This window comes from Enhydra lutris, unplaced genomic scaffold (assembly GCF_002288905.1).
Source record: "Enhydra lutris kenyoni isolate GAN:26980312 unplaced genomic scaffold, ASM228890v2 scaffoldscaffold34, whole genome shotgun sequence".
Classification (NCBI taxonomy): domain Eukaryota; kingdom Metazoa; phylum Chordata; class Mammalia; order Carnivora; family Mustelidae; genus Enhydra; species Enhydra lutris.
Genome location: NW_019154118.1, coordinates 19,918,390 through 19,942,053, shown reverse-complemented (window position 1 = coordinate 19,942,053; position 23,664 = coordinate 19,918,390). Strand labels below are relative to the sequence as shown.

At 40.4% G+C, this 23,664-nt stretch overlaps 1 protein-coding gene across 1 annotated transcript in view; it reads right to left on the bottom strand.

Annotated features, from left to right (window-relative positions):
* Nucleotides 1-5,665: 5,665 nt before the first annotated feature.
* Nucleotides 5,666-23,664, bottom strand: part of LOC111153788 (zw10 kinetochore protein) — a 32,780-nt gene continuing 14,781 nt past the window's right edge. Inside the window, exons 8-16 of the mRNA XM_022513027.1 lie at nt 19,898-20,061; nt 19,121-19,303; nt 14,854-15,092; nt 12,295-12,366; nt 11,546-11,715; nt 10,565-10,695; nt 9,715-9,846; nt 8,724-8,926; nt 5,666-6,266 (exon numbers count right to left, since the gene is read on the bottom strand). Of these exons, the coding sequence (XP_022368735.1) occupies nt 6,146-6,266; nt 8,724-8,926; nt 9,715-9,846; nt 10,565-10,695; nt 11,546-11,715; nt 12,295-12,366; nt 14,854-15,092; nt 19,121-19,303; nt 19,898-20,061 (1,415 nt within the window). The 3' untranslated portion in view covers nt 5,666-6,145. The remainder of the gene's footprint in view (nt 6,267-8,723; nt 8,927-9,714; nt 9,847-10,564; nt 10,696-11,545; nt 11,716-12,294; nt 12,367-14,853; nt 15,093-19,120; nt 19,304-19,897; nt 20,062-23,664) is intronic.

Below are 23,664 nucleotides of genomic sequence, written 5' to 3'. Positions count from 1 at the left end.
GTCCAATGTGTTAACTAGTAGTCTTGCTAATAATTGCTTTCAGAAAGTCAAAGAAGCAAACAGGGGAACTTTTGTCCAAAACATCCATTAGAGAACAATTGCGAATTTCACAACAGGCGAGGAAGAAATGATGTGGCCTAGACATAGGGCCTGACTTTAGAAAAGCATAGTCCAAGACCACGGAAGCATATTTCATGGCCTCAGACTTTAAAAGAAAGACATCATTCTATGAATGAAAGTGGGGGGAGGCGAAGTTGAAAACTGAAAATCTGACAATATAATAAAATATGATTATATGAAAAAATGTGCTGCTATCATATAAAAACAGCAGTGTGGCTGCAAACGGAAACCAGCAATGAGTTCCACAAAACAACAACAAAACCAGCAAAAAACAAACAGGCCCTTCGTATTGCAAAAAATAGCAGAATGGCCTGGACAGAGAAAAATCATGTCAGGAAGATTAAAATCCCAGTTTATGAAAAACATTATTTCAGGTGGGGCAGGGAGGGAGTGTTGTCAGTGAAAGGAAAGGAGCAGAAAGAAAGGCTCTGCTGGAAGCCAACAGGGTGACGTTAAAAGCCAACAGAAAGCAAGCTGAACACCTCCACCACCACTGTGCTTCCACACCCATAGCAAGGAGAATTCTCTTTGGCCTGGAAAGGATAGAATAAAAACATAGTCAGGAGGAAAAGGGAGCCCGAGGTGGGTGACAAGACAGGAAGAGAAAAACTGGGCTTAAAATGAGCTCACAATTCTCCCGCAGATGAATTCTATCCCACGGGACTTAATAAAAGAAACGGCACACGTAATCACAGATCCGTGCTATTGGTGAATGTGAGCAGGTGCCCCGACTTTGAGAAAGGGGAGCAAAGATCTACTGGTCCTTCAGACCCATGCAATTGAAGTTAATTTTACAAAAGATCCTAGGACACATTACTAAACAGATAGTTGGTGAACAAAAAGTCCGTGTTTTTTTGTGGTTTTTTTTTTTTTTTGTTTTAAGTAATAATAATGTAGATACAGATGTGGCAAACTACGTAGATTTTGCACTAAGGAATAGAGCTTGGTATTGAAATGCAATGAAATTGATAACAGGGTTAATCTGACATATTTAATGTTATGCAAAAATTTTACCATACTGCACGATAATCAAGCATAAATGGAGCCCTTCATGCAGATGAAAACAATTACTATTCTTTTAAAGCAGCATTACTAAAGTCAGAGAAATGGAGAAAGGGGAACGGGAGACAGAAGAAGCCAGGTAGTGGCTGTTATACCCCCTGTATCACCCCCCACCCCCAGACAGACCCAGGGAAAGGGGGCTGCCTGGCCTTATACCAAGCCAGTGCTGGACTCCAGCCAACAGCCAGTCCTTGGACCCACCAGCTGGAGCTGGGTCACTATGTCCACTGAATTCTCTGTGAAAGAAACCAGGAAAACCTGGTTTTAAGAGGGCAGAGGACATCCTCTGATGAAGACAATCAGCAAGAGAGAGGTCTTTTCTGGGTACCTTTAGAACACCCACAAACTATGGGATGTCTGGGGCAAGTGGCTGGGGCAGAGAGGACTCGAAGGGAAGTGATGGCATAAGTCGGCTGTCAAGTGTGGTGGGTTTGGTGTTTGTTAGCTCACACCAAGTGTTCAGGGAATGGGAGTAGAGTGGGACAGGATGAACCTACATGGAGAAGTAAGGTTGGTGAAACAGGGAGGGAGGCAGACAGCTAGAGGACACTCCTGCTGGCACAGAGAGAGGGAATGATGAGATCTGAAAAAGAAGGATGCAAACAGACAAAGCTTCAAAGGAAACAAAATTCAGACTTTACACAGGAATGAGCCCTGGGTTTGAAATGATATGCTGTCTGGCATTTGCTTCAGCATCTAGTGTTTGCGGGAGCAAGGAGGATAGAGGGGATACACATGATCACAGTTGTTACATTGCCTGTATGATCATAATTGTTGAAGACGGGTGATGGGTACCTACGCTTTCACCATAGTATTTTCTGTGCTTTTATATATGCTTCCCCCCACCTTTCTTTCGAAGCTACTGAAGCTTTCCTACTTACTCAGAGGTAAAAAGAAACAAAACAAAAACCTTACGATGGAGTACACAGTCGTACCTTCTCCTGTTACTTCTTTAACTTCCCTTCCTCCTACTCCCCTCCCTCACTCTCTGCTATTTCTTGAGTCCACCAGCACACGCCCACCACCCTAGGGCTTTGCAAGGGCTGGTCTGTCTACTCAGAATTATCCGCACCCAGGTAGCCACATAGCTCGCTGCCTTCTCAAGAAGATGTACTCTGACTATCCTCTTTAGAATGACAACTCCCTCCCCTTTTCTCCTTTCTCTGGAACTCTTGTGGGGTTCACATTTATCACTCTACATTTATTTTTCCCATAGTGAAGCTTAAAATCTTCAAACATACTATCTAATCTACTTACTTTATTACCTTTGTCACTAGAATTTAAATCACCAGAGGGACAGGAATTTTTGTTCCAGGGCAGGGGTGGGGGGTGGGGAGGTTGTTCAGCGACTAGGACAAGCCTGAGCACCCAATAAACTTAAGTGGGGGATGAACGCAGGAAACTTTAGAACTGCCCAGAAGGCTGAGGCAAGGCAGAGGTAGGTGTCTGTGGTCTTGATACCAGTTTTCTCCCACCACAGTCTTTCACACTAAACAGGAAATCTAGGGCAGCTGATTTCTGAGGAGAAGTGCAGAACTTAAACGGAGCTCATCAGAATTATTGCCCTCCTCCCAACCTCTAGGCAGAGATTTCATAACTTGGTTTTGAGACATCTAAGTCTGTCCCCAGTTATGTCAGGTGACATCCCAAAATTCTTAAACCCCCCCCCAAAAAATCTTAAGCCAAACCCCTCGTGACAAAGGGAGGAATTTTGTCTAAAACATATGATAATTGAAAACCTCAAAGTGAGGCTTTGTTACTTTTAGGAAATGTTAGGCTTTAGGACAATTTTTTTAGGTGGAAGTCACCTTTTTAGTGTATTTTTAGGTGGAAGTCACCACAAAACAAATGTTCAAAATCAAGTCCATGATTAGAACAAATGTTCAAAATCAAGTCCATCAAAACCCAATTTTAAAAGATTACTTTGTGCCAAGACTTTTTGTATATGAGACACTTTCCAATAGCTTCATCCTTTCCTGCATTTACAGTTACATCCCTTCCTGAAGAAGTTCCTTCTATACAGAGCTTCATGTATCCATGCTACAAACTAATTGTGGAACTTGGGCAAACTCTTTTGGGCCAGTTTTCTTATAAGAAAACTACCCTCGGGGCACCTGGGTGGCTCAGAGGGTTAAGCCTCTGCCTTCGGCTCAGGTCATGATCCCAGGGTCCTGGGATCAAGCCCCGCATCGGGCTCTCTCCTTGGTGGGGAGCCTGCTTCCTCCTCTCTCTCTCTCTGTCTGCCTCTCTGCCTACTTGTGATCTCTCTCTGTCGAATGAATAAATAAAAAATCTAAAAAAAAAAAAACTACCCTCTGTGTGTGTGCATGTGTGTGTGTGTGTGTATACACACACATACCACACAGAACTTACAGATGATAGACAAAATCTTGAGACATCAAATTAACAATAAAAAGAAACCCCACAAAAGGCCAGGAATCACTGCCGTAAGCGATAGTATAAATATTATGCAAGTGTGGGAAGCAGACTATCCACTTCTTTCACAACATTACTGATGAAAGAAAACCCGTTTGATCTACTCACAAGTGATGGGTCGGCCACTCTCACAGGTTACAGTAAGTAAGGCTGCTGTTCGGGAGTCTGAAGGATCTTCCTGGGCTGACCCAGGCCAACTATATACACCCAGGGCAAATTTCCACAGACCAGACCTACAGGCCTTGTGATGCTCCCAGGCCTGAAGTAAGAGTGCCATCTGGAGGATCTCCATTTTAGAGAGAAATCCTCACGCAAAACTGACCATAGAAAATCAGGAGGGAAGTCAAAAATCCAGGATCCGCATAGGGACAGAAGTCACTACCAATTAGATTCAAGCTGTTTGCCATCTCACCTTTTTAACAAAACTCTTTCTCCTAAAAGCTTGGGGAACCTTCTTGAATTTCACTGTTAGCGTCATTCGTAGAGTCCTGGTTGTTATTGGGAAAGGGGTTTTTTCTAGCTGGCCCACAGAGCCACTCAGTGAGTCCTCCGGAAGTTCCCTTCCTCCCATAATCTGTGTGGTCTCTCTAAAAGCAGGTTCTACTCCCATTCCCACTCACGTTCCCAATCAGAACAGGTACTTTCAAGGGCCCTGTAAGAGCTTCCAGACAAACCCAACTGCCAAGCGCCCCACCGGATGGCTTGTCTCTGCCCAAAATGAACGTCCACTTGATCACCAGCTCCCCACTGCCCTGGCCAGGGAAGAAGAGCCGTGTGCCTGCTCTGTGTGAGTCCAAACTGTTCGTTGGGGGAAACAGTCCCGAGAGACACAGTCGACACGGCCTCGCAAGAACTGCATGCGATTTTCTGTGCCACTGAGGGGAGGGAAAGAATGCGAAGTGTGCCTTCCAGTTACAAGCGATCCCCACGCCCAAACTGCTATACCTGTCAAGCAGCAGGAATAGCTTCTGTGAACAAAAGAAATCCGCTCTTCAGTGTAATAGCCCTGGCATGCCTTTATTTCAGCTCTGTCCTTAGTTCCCCATTCTCTCAATTGCTGAGGGAAGAATGCTACCTGAAATTGTGCGAATTTTCAACAACAGATATTTTCTTCACCCGTGAAAACGGCTCCTTCCTCTCTCAAGAGAGACAACTCCTTTGTTCTCAAAAAAACTAAAGTTGGTTCAGGCAGTACTTTTTTCTGTGAGTTCTCAAGGTAGGACGTGCTCAGTATAGATAAGTAGTTCATCATTAACCACAGCTGAGCTCTGTTATTAAAAACAAAAACAGCCTTCTTTTTTTTGTTATTCTCTGACCCCTATAGTAGGTAAAAGAAAAACTAAGCAACCGGAAGGAGTGGGGGGCTGAACCAGAACTGAGGGGAAAGGCAGGACACTTGAAGACAGGAGGAAAAATAATTGTTTTTGTGTGCCAGGAATCAAGGGGTGAAGCCTAAGGAAGCATGCCCACTGCTCTGAAAACTTCTTCCAGGCCGTGTCTACCTGGACAGCATCTAAAAAATCACACCCTTTATTCTTTTCATGAGAGGAAACTGTATTTCAGTATGAAGAGTCCTACAGAGGGCCAGGATAACCTAGACATCATGCAAACCTCCGATGGCTGAAAAAGAGTTAAAAACAGATTAAGCAGAGCTGAAGAATTGCCCATGTCAGCAAATCAAGGATTAGGCTACGGAGCCCAGAGTTAGTATCTCAGGGCATATATTATGTAACAAAGGAACGTGACCAATTTAAAACCTTTGCCATTTGATAAGGTACAGAAACAGTGGAGTTTAAGAAAAGGTGAAAAAAGATTTCCAACCAAAAAAAAAACAGAATTTAGTTGAAATAGAAAAAAATGCCAAAAATGTAAACTGAAAGGAAGTCCTAAGACTCCTATAAATTACCAGATAGTTGAAGAAAGAAGATGCAAGTGAGTCCTCTGTGAGAATCATGAATGTCAACAGAGAGAATGGCACAAAAGACCAGAAAACTCATTGGTCTCTTTTGTCAAAGCTCCTATGTTATTAAAGACAGTCACCCTTAACTCTGAAAAGCATTATTTATTGGAAAGAAATATTAAAGGAAGTCTTCTTAATTCTGGCAAGGACAGATATGGCTCCCCTAGCCCCCAAAATATACCTCCCATCTGCTCACAAATTCTTCACCCTGACTCTTGGAATCCCCAGGATTCCTCCATCGGAGGCCAGGGTCTACATCTACAATGGATACGGTTCCCAGAAGGCCCGGAAGCGACATGAAATAATGCTAGGACAGTTTCTTATCAAGGGAGGATGGCTAGAAAGTCAACCAACTGAGGTGCGTCACTTGACAGCTTATCTTAACGTCCAGTTCTTTAACAAAGCCTCATACGAGCCAGAAGGGGAGGCGTTCTTGGGTGAAGTCAGACTTCCCTGATATCCTGGTTCACCAAAACTCATGGACAATTCCAAGAAGTCTTCAAAGTAGTAATTACGCCAAGCGAGGAATCCACACAGTCAAGACATGGCTTTCTTAGGAAGACGCAGCTATTTAATCCTAGCAAGGGCAGCCGCTCTTCTTTCTGTGTTCTGGAACAAGGCACGAATTAAAGCTCTTACTTCACTGGAAGAGAATGCAGCTGCCAAGGGCCCTTTTCCATCTGCCCACCTGCAAAATAAAAGATAAAATTCTATTTCCTCTTATGTCTCTGTATAAGCAAGATTTTAAAACTGCTTATTTATTCCCAAATGCTCATTTGTCTTAAATGGAAGTAAAACAGATCCTGGCATCCTTCCCCCTCTTGATGGCTCTACCACCCAATCTCTTTAACTTTTGCTTCTCTGAGTTATTTTGGAATCAACACAGTTAGATGAAGAGATGAAGTTAGGAAGATAACACTGTTACCCCTTATTCTATACTCACTAAGTCCTGTTTGAACTTGAGAAATATGGCCACATCCTCATATGGTTAAATGGAGTCTTGGGATGGGTAACTATTTTTAAAAATGAGCCACAGGCAACAAACTTTAACCAACAAAGGACTGTTATAAAAAATACAGAGCGAACTTCCCTGAATCAACAAGGAAATCACAAACAATCCCGTAGAATAAAGGGCAAAAACCATGAATAGGCATTTTACAATAGAAGAAAAATAAATGATCAATAAAAAGATGCCCAATATCATTAGAATTTAGGGAAATATAAATTACAATGACAATGAACTCCCATTTCACACTAACAAAAATTTTAGAGCCTGATAATACCAGGGAAACTATGAAGCAACAGGATAAACAACAAAATATCTGTACAACAGAATCTGATACAGCAGTGAAACAAACTACAGCTCTGCATACTCTCGCGAGTGAATTTCAAAAACAGAATACTGAACACAAGCAGCAAGTTATGGAAGACTCCGTTTATAGAAAGTTCAAACACAAGCAAGACTAAACTCCATTGTTCAGGGATATGTGCAAATGTGGCAAAACTCTAAAGAAAGGAAAGGAAGTAAGTAAAATTCAAGATAGTGGCTGCCTATGGTGAGAAATGTCTGGAGCGGGGCCCACAGGAGTCTTCACGGTACTGGTAATATTTTTCTTAAATTAGGTAATAAGAACACAAACATTTTACTTGTTTCTTTTAGACTGTAAATATGTTTATATATACATGTATATTTTATAATATTAAAATATTTTATATGTATACATATGTATATTTTATAATATTAAAAGATTTAAACTATATAACTGCAGGTAGTTTCCTCAGAAAAAAATTACCCAATTAGTTACCATTCTTAGATTTAAGTGAAATCTCTAGGAGAAAAATTCTTCCTAGGGAGAAAATACGAAGCTAAGATACACCAGTGCTCTAACTGTTCTCACAACAAAGAATTAATGATTATTAGGCTGCAGGAGGGTTAACAGCAGAAAGAAAATTTCTTATCTGCTGCCCTCTGGAGTCTTACCTAAAGACATTACCTACTAAGGACTTGTAAATAACAAATAAATAAATCAAATCTTATACTAAGGTAGTATAGGTAGTATAGAAATCTCATTTTCACTGTTTTAGGACAGACAGTATATGCTGAGAATAGCTCAGGCACATCGGGGTGACTGGTCTGATACACTGGAGCATCCATAATGAACTAGTAAACCAGGCTAAAATAGGTAGACAGGTAGCTCTGAGGATGGAGATGGACCTGAAGGCCGACTCAGGGAGTTCCCTATGCAAAGTACGCGTACCCATCAATAATTTACCCAGACAATAATAAAAGCACCCACAAATGTATAACTAACCCATATCTATTCTCTTCTGTGCAGCATCAGTGACCTCCACACACCAAGTATGATACATTAAAGCATGTATTTACTGCTCACAGCAATGTTAATGGACGGTCTCTGGTGTCGGGGAAAAACACCATCCACTTTATTTAAGAAAAGATGAATGTTCTCTATGTGTATGATGCTTAATCTCTAAAGCCACTACACTCCCTGCAGAAGAACTGCTGATCGATCAAACAGTGGTTTGATGCTGAATATTCCATTCAAACAAAAGTCACTTCTCTTTTAACAAATCAAAGTCAATCTTAAAAATGTATCCACTTGGGGCACCTGGGTGGCTCCATCGTTAAGCATCTGCCTTCAGCTCAGGTCATGATCCCAGGGTCCTGCTTCACCCTCTCCCACTCCCCCTACTTGCGTTCCCTCTCTTACTGTGTCTCTCTCAGTCAAATAAATAAAATCCTAAAAAAAATTTTTTTTAAATAAAATGTATCCACTGTTGGTTAAAATGGGCAACAATTTCCACCCAGGTGTCAGAAGGCTGTCCTTCTTAAAAATGCAAGATTATTGGCACAGCCTGCCAGAACACGTTCAAGACCAAAATAATATGAAACAAGAAGTCTTTATGTTATCAAATAGGAGAAAGTGGTAATGAGATCTACACTATTACAGATCATGCAAAGGTCCCAACTGCTGTGACTCAATATGAAACTTGCCTGAGCAAAATCAAGAAACGGAGAAGAGCTCTGCTATCAATGGCACCAATACTTTGTAACTATCTTTGGAGAGACAAAGAGACAGAGAGAGAGAGAGAGAGAGATAACCCTCTTTAAAAGGGTTATACCCACCGATCCCCAATTTCTTGCAGGCTGGCTTGTAATATCATCATCAACTCCTTGAATGGCATCCACTTTGGCACAAAGACTGGAACCTCTTCTTGGTATTTCTTGTTCTTGCTTTCTTCAGACAGAGGTGCAAATACTTGGGGTCCTTCATCCATCACTGTTTTGCATAAGGAATACAATCTATCAGCATCTTCAGTAGAGATGTCCTGGTTTTGCAGAGAGGGAACACAAAAGAACAGAATTGGGCCAGCTTAGCCGTCAGGAAGATCTTTGGTGCATGCTGTCCAAGGGTCAGCTACAGCAACTTGTTTTCCGAGCACCTAAGCACACCTTAGCAGACATGAGAGATCATCAGCTCCCTGACAGTACTCCTCACGCTAGAATGACACAAAGTGTGTTTCAACAAAATGTCAATAACTTAGTATGCCTACATGAAGAAGCCCATTTCTCTAGCAGAAATATTGGACGGCTTGCTGAAAAGCGGGGATATTTTTATAAACGAGGATTTGGCCAATCTATGCTGGAGAGACATCAGCCGGCAGAGTCCAGGCAACCTGCATCTAGGTTCACATATGTAATCCCAACGGCAAGAGCATGCTGAAAAAGTGGTATCGGCACCAGGCTGCATCTCACTTTACCAAATCATTTAGTTCACTTGCAAATTAAATAAATATATGACTTCACACTTTACAATACATCTAAGGACTACACGGCCTTCTCATTCATAATTCACACGATGCTAAAGGGAGAAGCAGTATAATCCTACTTCCTTATATAAGTATAAAAGATAGAAATTAGCAAGTCTCTAGCGAAACAGAATTAAGATGGAACTGAAAAAAATAACAGTATAATGAGTTAGACATTAAAACATGAGCAATTTCTTCTACCATCTGTGTTGACTAGAAATGAGATTTCAACATCATTTTCTTAGTAAAGTGACAATCTGAGACAAGGACCGCCCTCTCAAGTCTGGCGAGCATCTAACGGCCCTTACCTCTAGAGCAGTGATTCTGCCGATGATCTCAGAAACTGCTGTACTGAGTAAAGTCCCCATGGCCTTGCAGTATATATTCACTGGCAGGACATCCTGCCACACAATTCCAAGTCTCTTCAGCTGGTGTAGTACCTGTCAGGAGAGCACAGCTGCTGACCCGAAAGAGAGACGGGTGCCAACTCCATTCTGCACATTCACACTCGGCACATGGATATAGGGAAAGAGGCATTATAGGAAGGGGAGGTAAAGTCATCAAAAGAATAAGCTTCTTGAAAATGTCACCCTAGTGATACCCCTGCCAGGTGAAAAGGAGACTTATCCCAAGGATGGGAAAACCACTGCAAGAAGATAAACCACACGCACTGAGAAATGTACAGGATTGTGGACTTACTACATTGTATGCCTGAAGCCAATATAATACTGCGTATTAGCTTTCACTTCAATAAACAACAAACAAACAAAAACCATGTGCTCAAAAAAAAAAAAAAAAAAAAAAAAAAAAGACAACGACAAATCACGTAGGTGATTTGTGCCCCAGAGGGGCACTGAGGTAAAAGCTATTATTTCAGATTTCCAAAACTCAAGTTTGTGGATCAAAACCTTGCTGGGACACTTATTAATAACTAGTCATGTTATTGGCTGGACAGAAAGAAAGATAGCTTTCTATTGGCTTGGTGGGATAAGGAAAGGGAAAGATCATAAGCACGACTATAAAAGGTACCCCTATCTTCCCATGGGCGTTATAGAGAATCAACTGAGCTACCTGCTATACATTCTTTACTGTGTACAACACGAGGGGGAATTATCTAGAGGAAAAGTACAAATCCCACAGCTAACAGCAGCTGCCCACCTGCCGGACTGCTTTACTTGCTGCAGAGTAATTCTCTTCATCGTCCATGTTGGAAAAGTTTCTAGCACTTGACAGTCTTTCCAGAAGTTCTCCTTTCTGTGCCCTCATCTGGCCCAAAAAACACTCTGTCCCTATGGTGCGGAAATAGAAGAAAGAATTCTAAAAGTTGTTCCGTTGCATACTAGAACCCCAGGGTGGAGGAAGAGAGACAAGCATGAATCATCCATAATTCTGCTTATTCGAAAACAACTGCTTGCCTGATGACATCATAAAGCTGCTGTAAGGTTACTAGAAATAATCACTTCTCATACATTAGCCAGTCCCTCCAAACCCACTCTCAGGATAATAAGTCTTTCCCAGTAGTCTGTCCAGGGTCAGATAAGAAACATTAGTTATTCCAAAGAAGCAGCTACTTATTTTTCTCATAGATCTACACCACCTAAGGGAGAAATCAGGGAGTAAAAAGCTAAGTGAATCATATACGGTCCCTGCTTTTCTTAGAATATCATTATAGTAAACATATTGATTTATTCCACATTTCATTTCTTTTGATTTTTTAATAATGCCAAGTAAACCTAGGTAGAAGGGCGGAGAGCCACCTTGAGGTTTTGCAAAAGAACAAGCAGTGACATTAGTAAGCTCTTACCAACAATGCTAACAGAATTACCGCAATCCAAATCTCATTATGTGTCATTCTACTGAAATGACTTAGATTTGGTGAATTCACGGCACACCAGCCATGTAGCCTGGATCTCTAATGTACCATGAAATCATGTCATAAAAAGTAATACTTCCACAAAGACTGCATTCACTTTATAACATTAAATAACCGGGAACAGTTGCAAACTAAATGCTCTCCCATTTCCCATATAGCGCAGGACCACCATCTAATTTCTAGCTTCCTGATTCATAAGTTACAAAGACACGAGGCTGAGAAGCTGCATGATCACTATGTTTTCCTAAAATGAAGGTATCCGTTACCAAGTCTCCTGAAGCCAGGTACGAGATCCACAAAGGTCGTGGTGCCATCACAAAGAATGGGGGCAAAACGCGATCTGAACTGATGTCCAAGCGTCAGCAGGTGGTGAGCAATGTACATACAGTTGTTGTGGTGAATAGCGGCCAACTGGGGAAGTTTTTGAAGGTTCTCCCTAGGCCAGGAGGAGGGGGAGAAAGAGAAAGAAATCACAAGTTACTGAGGCTGAGACAAGGTCCAGTCTCATCACTCCCACCCCAGTCAGTCAGAAGGAAACTATTCTGCCCGAGTGCAGCCTGATCCTATAATCCTATCCCTGTAATTAACAGGAAAGAAGGAGCAAGGGAACCCAGATGTTGACCTGTGCTGCCTCTCTGTACGTAAACCGAGCAGAGCTGTACCCAGTCATTCCCTTCAAACCCAACACTGACCAGTCAGAGCAAGTAGACTTGCTTGCCTTTCTGCCGAATTCCTTTTTCACTTAGACAATGAAGCACTAAAACTCTTCTAAATCACTAGTTTTCAAATTGGCTACAAATCAGAGCCACCTGGGAAAATTTTAAATATATAGATGTTTAGACTTGAATAAATAACCAATATTCTTCCAACATGATTTTTTAAATGGTTTATTGCATTTCATTCTGAATTTTAGTAACCAAAATATTTTTGGTGGGAACATACAATTACTGGTTTTAACCCCACTTACGCTTCAGATACACAGGACCATAGAGAAATCAGACACAGTGGCACTTACTTATGATATGTTGGCACGACATCATGGAACAAATGGAAGATATTCCTCACCGAGTAGAAAAGTTGAACAGCACTGGAGAAAAAAAAAAAGTTTCACCAGGAATGCATTAGGATATTGGCAATGAGAAAAAAAGGTCAAACTAAGTGCACATTAGTCATCAACCAAAACTACAGTTCGAGAGAACACCTGCCCTGGTCACTGCTGAAAACACACTTAATCTAGATGGAAATATATTCTCAACCAGTATTTACTAACTAGATTGCAGTTCTAAAAACCTAGATCTATTAATAATTTTCAGAATAGCAGCATTAACCCAAAGCCTCTTTCCCATTATCAATTTGCGTTCTGCCAGTACCCAGAGTATCCCTTCAATAACAAATGGAGCTAAGCCTCAAGCAAATGTCACCCTCTCACTGACACACTCTGCAAAGGGCAAGGTATCAATAAAGGCATTCACTTGGTTCTTTTAGAATCAGTCTGACTTTCAGCTTTCACCTTTTCTCTTCCTTACCCTGATGCAAGGAGATGAATCAACACTTCTAGGATAGACTCTAACCTCAAAACTTCTTGCCCTTTAAATCTGGCCTTGGAACACCTCAAGATTATTATTAAAATGCACTTAGAGCAAATATAAGGTTTACACAGCTTATTCCACATAAGACTATCTTAAACTGTGTACCTTGAATAAGTAACAGGAATTCCACAAATATTTAGAAAAACAAGCCATGGTTACTATATCTCGAAACACTGTTACTACTTGATTACTATTTCATTTTACTTTGGTGCACTTGTTGCTATTCAAGGTTTGGTAATGGGGAAGTGAGTCATAATGTAGTTGTGTTTCTGCGTGTCCTATTTAAAACTATTTCTTTTGGAGGAAAGAATGCATATAGATATGCAGTACAAAAGCTACCGTTCAGGGGCGCCTGGGTGGCTCAGTGGGTTAAAGCCTCTGCTTTCGGCTCAGGTCATCGTCTCAGGGTCCTGGGATCGAGCCCCGCATCGGGCTCTCTGCTCGGCAGAGAGCCTGCTTCCTCCTCTCTCTCTCTCTGCCTGCCTCTCTGCCTACTTGTGATCTCTGTCTGTCAAATAAATAAATAAAATCTTAAAAAAAAAAAAAAAAAAACTACCGTTCGGTGTTCTGTTATCAAAAAATTGAGGAAATACTGTCTTGCCTCTCTAACTTCTGGTCTAGCATGTTTCAGGTGAAATAAGAGTTACCCCTAAATTTATTTTGCCAAAGGAATATATATATTATATATATTTTTTTTTTCCTTTAAGGAATATATACTTTTCTACATGCTTGTTCTTCCCCCTTATATTTAAAACTAGATGGGCTTGGGGCGCCTGGGTGGCTCAGCGGGTTGGGCCGCTGCCTTCGGCTCAGGTCATGATCTCAGGGTCCTGGGATCGAGCCCCGCATCGGGCTCTCTGCTCAGCAGAGAGCCTGCTTCCTCCCCCCTCTCTGCCTGCCTCTCTGCCTGCTTGTGTTCTCCCCCCCTCTCTCTGAAAAAAAAAAAAAAAAAAAATCTAAAAAAAAAAAAAAAAAAAAACAAAACTAGATGGGCTTGTGAACACAACAATTCCCTGAAATCATGGAAGTATCCTGGTAAACATGTTCTTTCTAGAGCAGAATAAAAGGGTTTGTTTGCACAGGGAGATAAAAACGAAAACTCTGGAAGCCAACCTGAGAGGCAATGTAGTTGAGTCAGGCCCTAACTGGGACAGTTCTCTCCTGTGAGGACAAGGAGTAAAGAACCGCTACCCACAGACTCAAACTAAAGGGGCTTTTGTCAGTCGACTCTACAGCCTGGGCTCTAGCCTGGCATCTTCTCCTCAATTTTGCCTAGGAGCAGGAGAGGAGCTCATGAAGCAGAGAGGTTGAGAACAAAATGTGGACTAGAGCCGGAGGTACCCTGAATACAGGGTAGATTAAGAGAAATCATCATCTTGAAAAGATAAAATCAGATCTTCAGAACATTCTATGCTTTTCCTTCTACCTTTGGCCTTCCAACCAACCATTATTGCATCAAAAACAAAAATGTAAAATAATTATAATTAGGGACTAGATTTCAAAATGTAAAATGAATGCTAAACTAAAAGGCCAGGGCAGGCTGCAGCAGATGGTATAACGACCACTATTACCACGGCCAACAGTAATAAAATGAATACTGGAGTACTGATCATTGTCCCGGAAGTATTCTAAGTTCTTTACATGTGCTGCTTCATATAACATCATTCAACCCCTATAAAAAGTAGAAATTAAACAAAAATTAAAAGAGCTTTTTGTAAAAAAGTGATTAACGTCTTTAATGTCAAAGAAACTCCATTCGTTCATCCATACACATGCTTCCATTTCTAATATATGCTCTGAGAAATACATGTTATTGCAAATAAAAGTGAATTATTGATATAGATCTATCTGCTACACTGTTTTTCTAGGGGGAAAAATACTAACTAATGGGATAAGAAAACCCAAAGAATTCCGCTAATTTTCTCAATAAATGTCTAATTTACATGTGCATATCACCACGTCACTGCCGTTTTCAGAACTCTTACCACTGATCACTGCTGGTTGTTGCCTCTAGTAAAGTCTGATAGGCAAGTTCCATTAACTGCTTCACAGATTCACTGATGCGGCACGTGGGCAAAGAGAAGGAATGTTGGTCCAATGTATTTTCAGGCTCTAAATTCACCACCTCGTTGTACTGAGTTGTGGACATTTTCTGTACTTCTGGCTTCTCATCCTTCTCAGGACGGGGCAAGTCCGGCACACTTATCTTAGAATCAGGAGTAATCTAAGATTCAAACATAAAACAGAAAATGTATTGTCCTCAGAATAATTCAAATGCAAGCAGACAGAGAGGAATTAAGATACTGGTGGACTTGCACGATGATCAAGTTTTGGCTCTACAGTGTAATCAAAAGATTTGAATAAATATGAAAATTATTTTGATGACTGCTTGATCTTGGGTGAGAGCATGTCCTAAGAAACTAAGAATCCCCTTTACTGTACCATTCTTCCATTTCTTCTGTGTACTCTTCATATTGGTGGAAAGAGCAAAGCTATGAAAACTGGCCCAAGATTTCAGGCAAATGAAAGGACCTTCAAAAATCATCTTTCTCAGACTAGACACCTAATTACTGCAGACCAGTCTAGTTTTGTGTTCTGTTGTCATTAAATTATTCCCCATCAGTAAGACGTATTGGCTTAGTCTAAGAAATAACTCATTCAGGTTACCTCTGCTAAATAAAACAGAACTTCAAACTAAAACCAAAAAAGCTTCCCTAACATTTATACAGAATGAAAATTCCAGGGCACCTGGGTGGCTCAGTCAGTTAAGTGTCTGCCTTCGGCTCAGGTCATGATCTCAGGGTCCTGGGATCAGGCCCCACATCGGGCTCCCTGCTCAGCAGGAATCCTGCTTCTCCCTCTCTTTCTGCCCACACTTGCCCTGCTTGTGCGTGTGTCACTCTCTCTCTCTCCCTTTGGCAAATAAATAAATACATACATACATAAAATCTTAAAAAAAAAAGAAAGAAAAGAAAAGAAAAGAAAATTCCTACACTTATCAAAACCTACTGAAAGAACACTAGGCTGCTAGCCTGGAAACATCAGTGATATTTACCTTGACTTTTAACAAAGTCATTTAACCTCTCTGGACCTCAATTTTCTCATTGTAAAATGAAGAAACTGTGCTACAGTAATGGTCTTCAAACCCTGTTTTCCCAAGATGCCAGAGGGGCCAAAAACCAAAGTGACCAAACAGGCGGAGCAGCAGGTCTGCTCTGCACATGCTGACCTTCTCCACAAGCCGCTAACAGAAAAAGCTCCAGGTCTAATAAAAATGTTTACATCACTAAATTTGCCTTCCTGATCTACAAAATGGTATAATAATACCCATTTCAAAGGGCTATTAAGGAGTTTAAATGAGAATATAAATGTCTGGGAGCTGGCAGTCAAATTTATGGCAAAGATAGAGAGAAGAAAAAATATAATTATAGAGATGATTAAAAAAACACTAATGTCTGTCTGAAAAATAGTGGGCCCAAAATACACACGACCCAGTGAAGTGACTTCTTGGGGAAGTTGAAGGAACCACGATGGAAGAATATAAGACCTGGTCTGGTATCTGGGAAGTTAAAATGTCAAAACAACAAAAAGTAGTTTTAGATCTTTTGGGAAAGGGGTGGGTATATATAGGGAATTGTTTAGAGAGAATGTAGATGAAAACCATTAAAGGCAATTAAATTGAAAATGGCTTTTAGAAAAAGGAAACGGAGCTTTTCAAAGTTGAGCAGTTTAGAAGATCTAACCCGGGGCTTAAATGCGAAGAGAAAGAACCAGGATTGAATCTAGAGTTCTCAATTAGGGACACTTTTGCCCTCTGGGGGACATGTGACAATGTCTGGAAACATTTTTGGTTGTCACAACTGGGAGAGGTGCTACTGGCATCTAGTAGGTAAAGATCAGGGATACGACTAAGCATCCTACAAAAGGGCCACCAACAAAGAACTACCTGGTCCCAAATGTCCACAGTGCCACTACTGAGAAACCCTGACCTAAGCAAAAGCTACTGTTGGGATTTGAGCTCTTGAGGAAAATGTAGTCTTAAAGAATGTCAGAGCTAGCTGAGTAGGGAGCTCAGAGATTACCCAGTTCCATTCTGTCACATTACAGAAAGGAAAATGAGGTCCAGCAAGGTTAAAGATTTAGCCCAGGGTCACAGAGCAATTCAGTAACAATCCTATTTATATCAAGAAGTTATGGGACAGGAAAGTGAGAAATACATTAATTCATTTACCAAATATTTAGTCAGTACTAAGTTTACAGTACTATGTACAGGTATTTTCTTGGTGCTGGAGATAGAACAGTAGTCAAAAGGGTGGCGAGGCGGGGGGAGAAGCCCCACATGGAGCTTATTCTCTAGAGAGAAAGAAATGATAAATAATTCATAGGGTATGTTTGTTGATAATAAGAAATATGAAGAAAAATAAAGCAAGGAGAAAACGGTGCAGGATTGGGGGAGGTCACAATTTTAAAAAGAGTTGCCAGGAAAGGGAATAAGTCATCCAGGTATCTGTAGTGAAAATGTACCAAGCAGAGGGGACAAGAGACTCAAAGGTTCTGCAACCACGTGGGCCGAGCAAATTCGGAGAACAGCAATGAGGCCAGCATGTCTGCAGCCTGTAGCTGAAGAAGAATGTAATAGCAGAGCAGGTCAGAGAGGCAATGGCGGGACAAATCCTACAAGGCCTTACAGGCTACTGGGTCTTTTTCTAAACGGATTTTGTGCAGGAGAATAACATAATCAAGTAATATTTATGTAAAAATAAATAAAACCCCACAGCACAGTTGCTGGCACTGAGTGGATTATAGCTCCTTAATAATCCAAAATACCTCAAAATGTTTTAAAATCTGTGCATCTCAAAGGGCTAATGAACTGTTTTGCTGGGTGGACACCGTAACAGGGGACCCCCAAGAAAAAGGGAGGATCGCAAAAGAAGGGAGAGAAGGAAGAAAAGCCTAGTCCCTATCACTGTGACAGGAGAAAAAATGGCTGACAAATTTTCTATTCAGGGACTACCTTCGTCTGTTTTACTTTAATCTAAGTAATACCTTACATTTACCAGATGTTTTATATACACAAAACAAAACAAAACAAACAACCCAGAAAAGAAAATACACAGACTTATCTAAGGTCAAAGGAGTAAATTACCTTTCATGCAAATTAAAGAGCCCACTGACTTTGCAGATAATTGCTGAAACCCTACAATGATTATCTTTCTTGTTTTATTACTTTAACTTCAAAACTAGTGCCTCTGTTAGCCTAGGACATGAATTCAACACTTTCACAACACGGTATAATCTCTGGACATAACAAAACCCAATCAGGGCACCTGGACGGTTCAGGTCATGATCCCGGGGTCCTGGGATCTAGTCCCACATAAGGCTCCCTGCTTCCTCGGGAGCCTGCTTCTCCCTTTGCCTCTCTCATGAATAAATAAATAGAGTCTTTAAAAAAAAAAATGCAGGGGTGCCTGGGTGGCTCAGTTCATTGGGCGGCTGCCTTTGTCTCAGGTGATGGTCCTGGCGTCCTGGGATCAGGTCCCACACAGGGCTCTCTACTCAGCGGGGAGTCTGCTCCTCCAGCTGACCTCTCTCCTCTCATGCTCTCTCTCATGCTCCCTCTCTCTCTCAAATAAATAAATAAAATCTTTTTTAAAATAATTAATTCATGGGCACCTGGGTAGCTCAGTTGGTTAAGCGACTGCGTTCGGCTCAGGTCATGATCCTGGAGTCCCGGGATCGAGTCCCACATCGGGCTCCCTGCTTGGCAGGGAGTCTGCTTCTCCCTCTGACCCTCTCCCTTCTCATGTTCTCCCTCTCTCTCTCTCTCAAATAAATAAATAAAAATCTTAAAAAAAAATAAAAATAAAAAAAAAATAATTAATTCATTAATTCTTTAATTTTAAAAAATTACACCTGTCCCAAAATTGTGTACCAAAGACACAAGTAATGAAATCGAGGAAAAATCTACATAGGTTGATATATGGTCTAATTTCAACAACAGGAATCTCTTATATTTACATGGGCTTTTCAATGTCCACAACGCTTTCATGTACACTATCTCATCTGGGCCCCACAGTATCCTAGGAAAGACGCAGATATCAGGACCACTTGAAAGATGAGAGAACTAACTACTGGAAGATGAATAACCTCCCAGTGCCTCAGCAACTGTCATGCTCTTTCACTCTACTAAATGTGTCTCAAAAATGCATGCCCTTTCCTAAATACAACAGAACACAAGATAACTCCCAGCACCTTCACAGTGTTGTGAATTTCAGAGGTCATTAGGTTTCTGGCTGCCACAATCACATCCTGACATTTCTTGTTAGCAAAATGAGAATTGATGTTACGGGCGTATTTCAGCAAATCAGTAGTATCTCCTTTTAAAAACCTCATCTCCTTGAGGGCATTTTCAAATTCTTCAGTAGACTGTATGATCTGAGAAAGAAAGAGAAATGGGAAAAAATAAAAATAAAAAAGAATTACATACACACAGTCTATTCCAGTATTAAAATTTCAAATCCAATGTACAAAATATAACAAGGTCCAGCTGGTCATTTAAGTTTTACAGCAAAGCAGCAGCTTGAAGGTATACATATATTAGACATTCTTCCAGCCCTAAGTTGATTAGGAATAGTACCTTCAATATAAACTTCTGATCTACTGAGTAAAAGTGGGACGATCTCTAAAATAAATACACTTATTTTAGTGTTCAAGGAAATTCTAAAAAAAAAAAAAAAAAGCAAAAAAGTAAAATGTCACATGGTAACTACTATGGTTGATGAGTATAAAAAAACAATGGTTTTTCAAAAGGTAGCTCACTCACAAAAATATACTTAGAAAGTAAACACACTTCCCAATCAAAAGGTAGAAAGCAAGGAGAGAAATGAAGTTAACAGCGAATTTGCTTCCACTCCCTATTAATAATTTCCTTAAAGATGTCACTAAACAGCAAAAGGTCTCCCAGGAAAAACAAGACACTGATAGGCACCTACAGTCTAGTATAACCTTCTGTGGCATGTCTGCACTCACCTCCTCATACTGCTGTAACTTGCTGCTGTTAGTTGGGATAGAATAAACCAAACAGTTTTTAATGAGGCACTCAGACAAGTCCTCCCAGATCATGTCACCAAGCATCTCAGCCAATACGATCTTAGGTGTTTTTTCATTTTCTAGGTCAGTATCAAGAGGTAAATCTGAATCAAAAGAAAAACTTTTAAACAAGAAGCCATTCACAGTTCAGATTATGTGCAAGTTCCCTAGTTTTCTAGAATTCTTTCATTTTAGGATGGGGAAGAACACAGCACAGACAATTCTACAGTTATCTCAAGTACTTGCGTGGGACAAAGCATGACATACAATTATTACTTTATTTTCAGTGCTCAGCTGAAGAGTCTGCACTGTATTACTGCCTGTACTCTACAACACTGAAGTATTAAGTCATCTACATTATGCAGTAATCATCTACTGCTAATCTACTGATCTGATTATATGACAAGCACTCAGAAGTTCTGTATGCCAAGTTGAAACTCATTTAGAATAAAATCCCAGTTCTTTAATAATAAACATCCTCTGTCATCTCTGCCTAGGATCTGCATGTTTATCCTAAGTAAAATATCAATAAACATCTTATATTACAGCATAATACCTAACCTGGCAAACGGAATACTTCAATGCCTCTCTGTAATATATAGTAAGGTGGGGTTTTTTTCCCCCAGCACATTTTAATGGAGTTTTTAAAAATATAACATTAATTACATAATCATAAAGAATCAGTGACCAATGTAGAGGGAAAAGGAACCATAAAAAAGACAAGCTATTTTTTTTAAAGATTTTATTTGAGAGAGACAGAGATAGCCACAGAGATAGTGAGAGAAGAAATAAGGGGGGGAGGAGAGGGACAAGCAGCCTTGAGAACCTTACAACGTCTAAAGTCTACACCTGCATAGCCACCGGCCACATTTTGCTGCTGAGCACTGAGGAACTGAATTTTTTAAATTTTTAATCGATTTCAATTTCAGTTTAAAAATGGAGCCTGGGTGGCTCAGTTGGTTAAGCATCTGACTCTAGATTTCTGCTCAGGTCACGATCTCGGGTTGTGAGATGGAGCCCTGCATCTCTCTCCCTCTCCCTCTGCCCCTTACCTCACTTGCACTCTCTCTCTCTAAACAAACAAATTAAAATAAATAAACAAAATCCTTTTTTAAAAAAATGGAAGCAAAAGTGTGTGATTATAGAGGTAGCACAAAGCAGCTGCGGTGCTAGAACAGTCCGTATCCTGATTAAGGTGGTGGCTACAGGAATCTATGTGTGGTGAAACTACACAGAACTACACACACACACACAAATACACACACAAACACACACACACACACACACAGGAGTGCAGGTAAAACCGGTGAAATCGGAATAAGCTCTGTGAATTGGACCATCGTCAGTTTGGTGGGTTTGATATTGTGCTACAGGTACACAAGATGTTAACACTGAGGAAAATGGCGAAAGGGTACATGGGACGACTGTACATTTTTTGAATAAAACTCTTAAAGTAAAAGAAAAAAAAGGAAGTAGTATAGTTTTCTGTTAAGGACAGCTTCGTTATTTCAATAAGACTGCAATGTCACTTGAACCACTGTACCACGTAAGCAATTACGTTGTCTGTACCGCTCATGGCTGGCACACACATCATTTCCAGAACAGCACATGAACACATCACCAATCCCGTCCGTGTAAACAGATTCATTCCATTCGAATTATTTTTTTTCTATGCACCAATGTAACACTGTAATGCATTTATTTAAATATTTATGCATACAGCACAAGCGACAATGGTACCTATATAAACTGTAAAAGGCAATTAAATAGAAATATTTACCTTATTAATCATGGTAGAATTATTTTTCTAACTTTAAGAAAAATAACTATGGACAAGGTGTACTACCAATGCAGAATTAAGTGAAGATGCAAAAGCGAGTAGAATCATGGGAACAGTAAAGGAAAAAAAGAGAGACTGGAAGAAAATACGTCACAAATTTCACAATAAATGGCAGCTTCAACTTACTAACACAGAGCAAAACAAAAAAAACCGTCCTTCTTTTTAAGATAATAAAGTAAACAATATTAAGAGATATTTTCAGCTAATATCAAACATTTCACCATACTACGAAAAAGTACTCTGTTCTTATTTTAGTTTTTTATTAAGAAAGGGTACTGAGTTTTGTCATATTTTCCATATCTAACGATGTAACCCCTTTTAATATGCTGACATAATAAACTGGTTGATAGCTTTCTTATGCTAAACACCTCTGTACTCCTAGAATAAACAATGCCTCCTTTTTAAAGGTACTGTTGAATTTAATTTACATATTTTGTAAATGTTTCCATTTATAAGCCAAAGGTAAAAATCAGTCAACAATGTCTTCCCTGTGTGTAAACTATCATTATTACATTTTGGCATTAAGTTTATTCTGTTTGGGTTTTTTTGGTTTGGGTTTTTTTAAGATTTGATTTATTTATTTGAGAGAGAGAAAGCATGAGAGAGAGCATGATTGCGGGGGGGGGGGGGAGAGGGCAGAGAGAGAGGGAGAAGCAGGGTCCTCCAGTGAGCAGAGCAGCGAGCCCAGTGCGGGACTCAACCTCAGGACCCTGGGATCACCACCTGAGTGGAAGGCAGACATGTAAGTGACTGAGCCACCCAGGCACCCCTATGCTGGTTTTTAAAAACTTAAGCAGAACATACTCATCTTTGTTTCTAATGACCAAAAGAGTTTAACACAGGAATATCTATAAACTGAAACAGACACAGAATTTAGCTATAAACTTTTGTGCCTAATGGTGGCCTTCTTAGTGGCAAGTCTTTAACAACCTTTCAAATTTCTTCTATGATTATTTGTATGCTCAGAGTTTCTGCTCTTTGGTAAAAATCTGTAATTGAACTTTCTAGAAAATCATTCATGGGAAAAGCTATGTTGAAGCCTTAAACCCCCAAGGTGACTGCATTTGGAGACAGGGCCTGGCCTTTAAAGAAGCACTTAAGGTTAAAGGAGGTCATTAGGGAGGGGCTCTAATCCAGTGTGACTAAGTGTCCTTATAAGAAGAGGAAGAGACACCAAGGATGCACTCTAATACAGGAGAGACCAGCGAGAAGGCTGTCTACAAGGCAAGGAGAGAGGGCTCAGGAGAAACCAAATCTGCTAATACCCTCCGCTTGCACTCCCAGCCTCCAAAACTGTGAGAAAATCGGTTTCTGTTAAGTCACACAGCCTATGGCATTTTGTTATGGTGGGCCCCAGCAAACCAATACAATATTCACGTAAGGGACTGCTTTCTTTTTTATAAAAATGGGTTCATGCCATAGATTTATACTTTTTTTTAAAATCACTTAACAACAGATCATAGCCATCTCTTAAGTCAACATAGCTAGCTCTACTTCATTTCTTTCCCAGAGCTATAAAATGTACCATAGTATGGCTCAAACATGTTATAGAACCATTTCTCAAATGAGGCCCAGTCCAGTGTGCAAGGATACATTACACACACACACAAACATAAAGCCTACTGATATCACTTCTGTAAAGAATTAAAAAGTGGAATACCTAGCTCAAAGGAATGCATATTTTAGATTTTACTATACATACACTATAGTAGAGCTTCATATTATTTTCTACAAAGCACTGACAGAAAGCAATGAAGGAGACTATCGTTCCACTTTCTTGCCAGAAGTGTCTCCCACAGAATCTCTTAATGTCAGCCCTAAAGATCACAGTTCCCCTTGAGGGTGTGATTTCCATTCCTCTACTAGG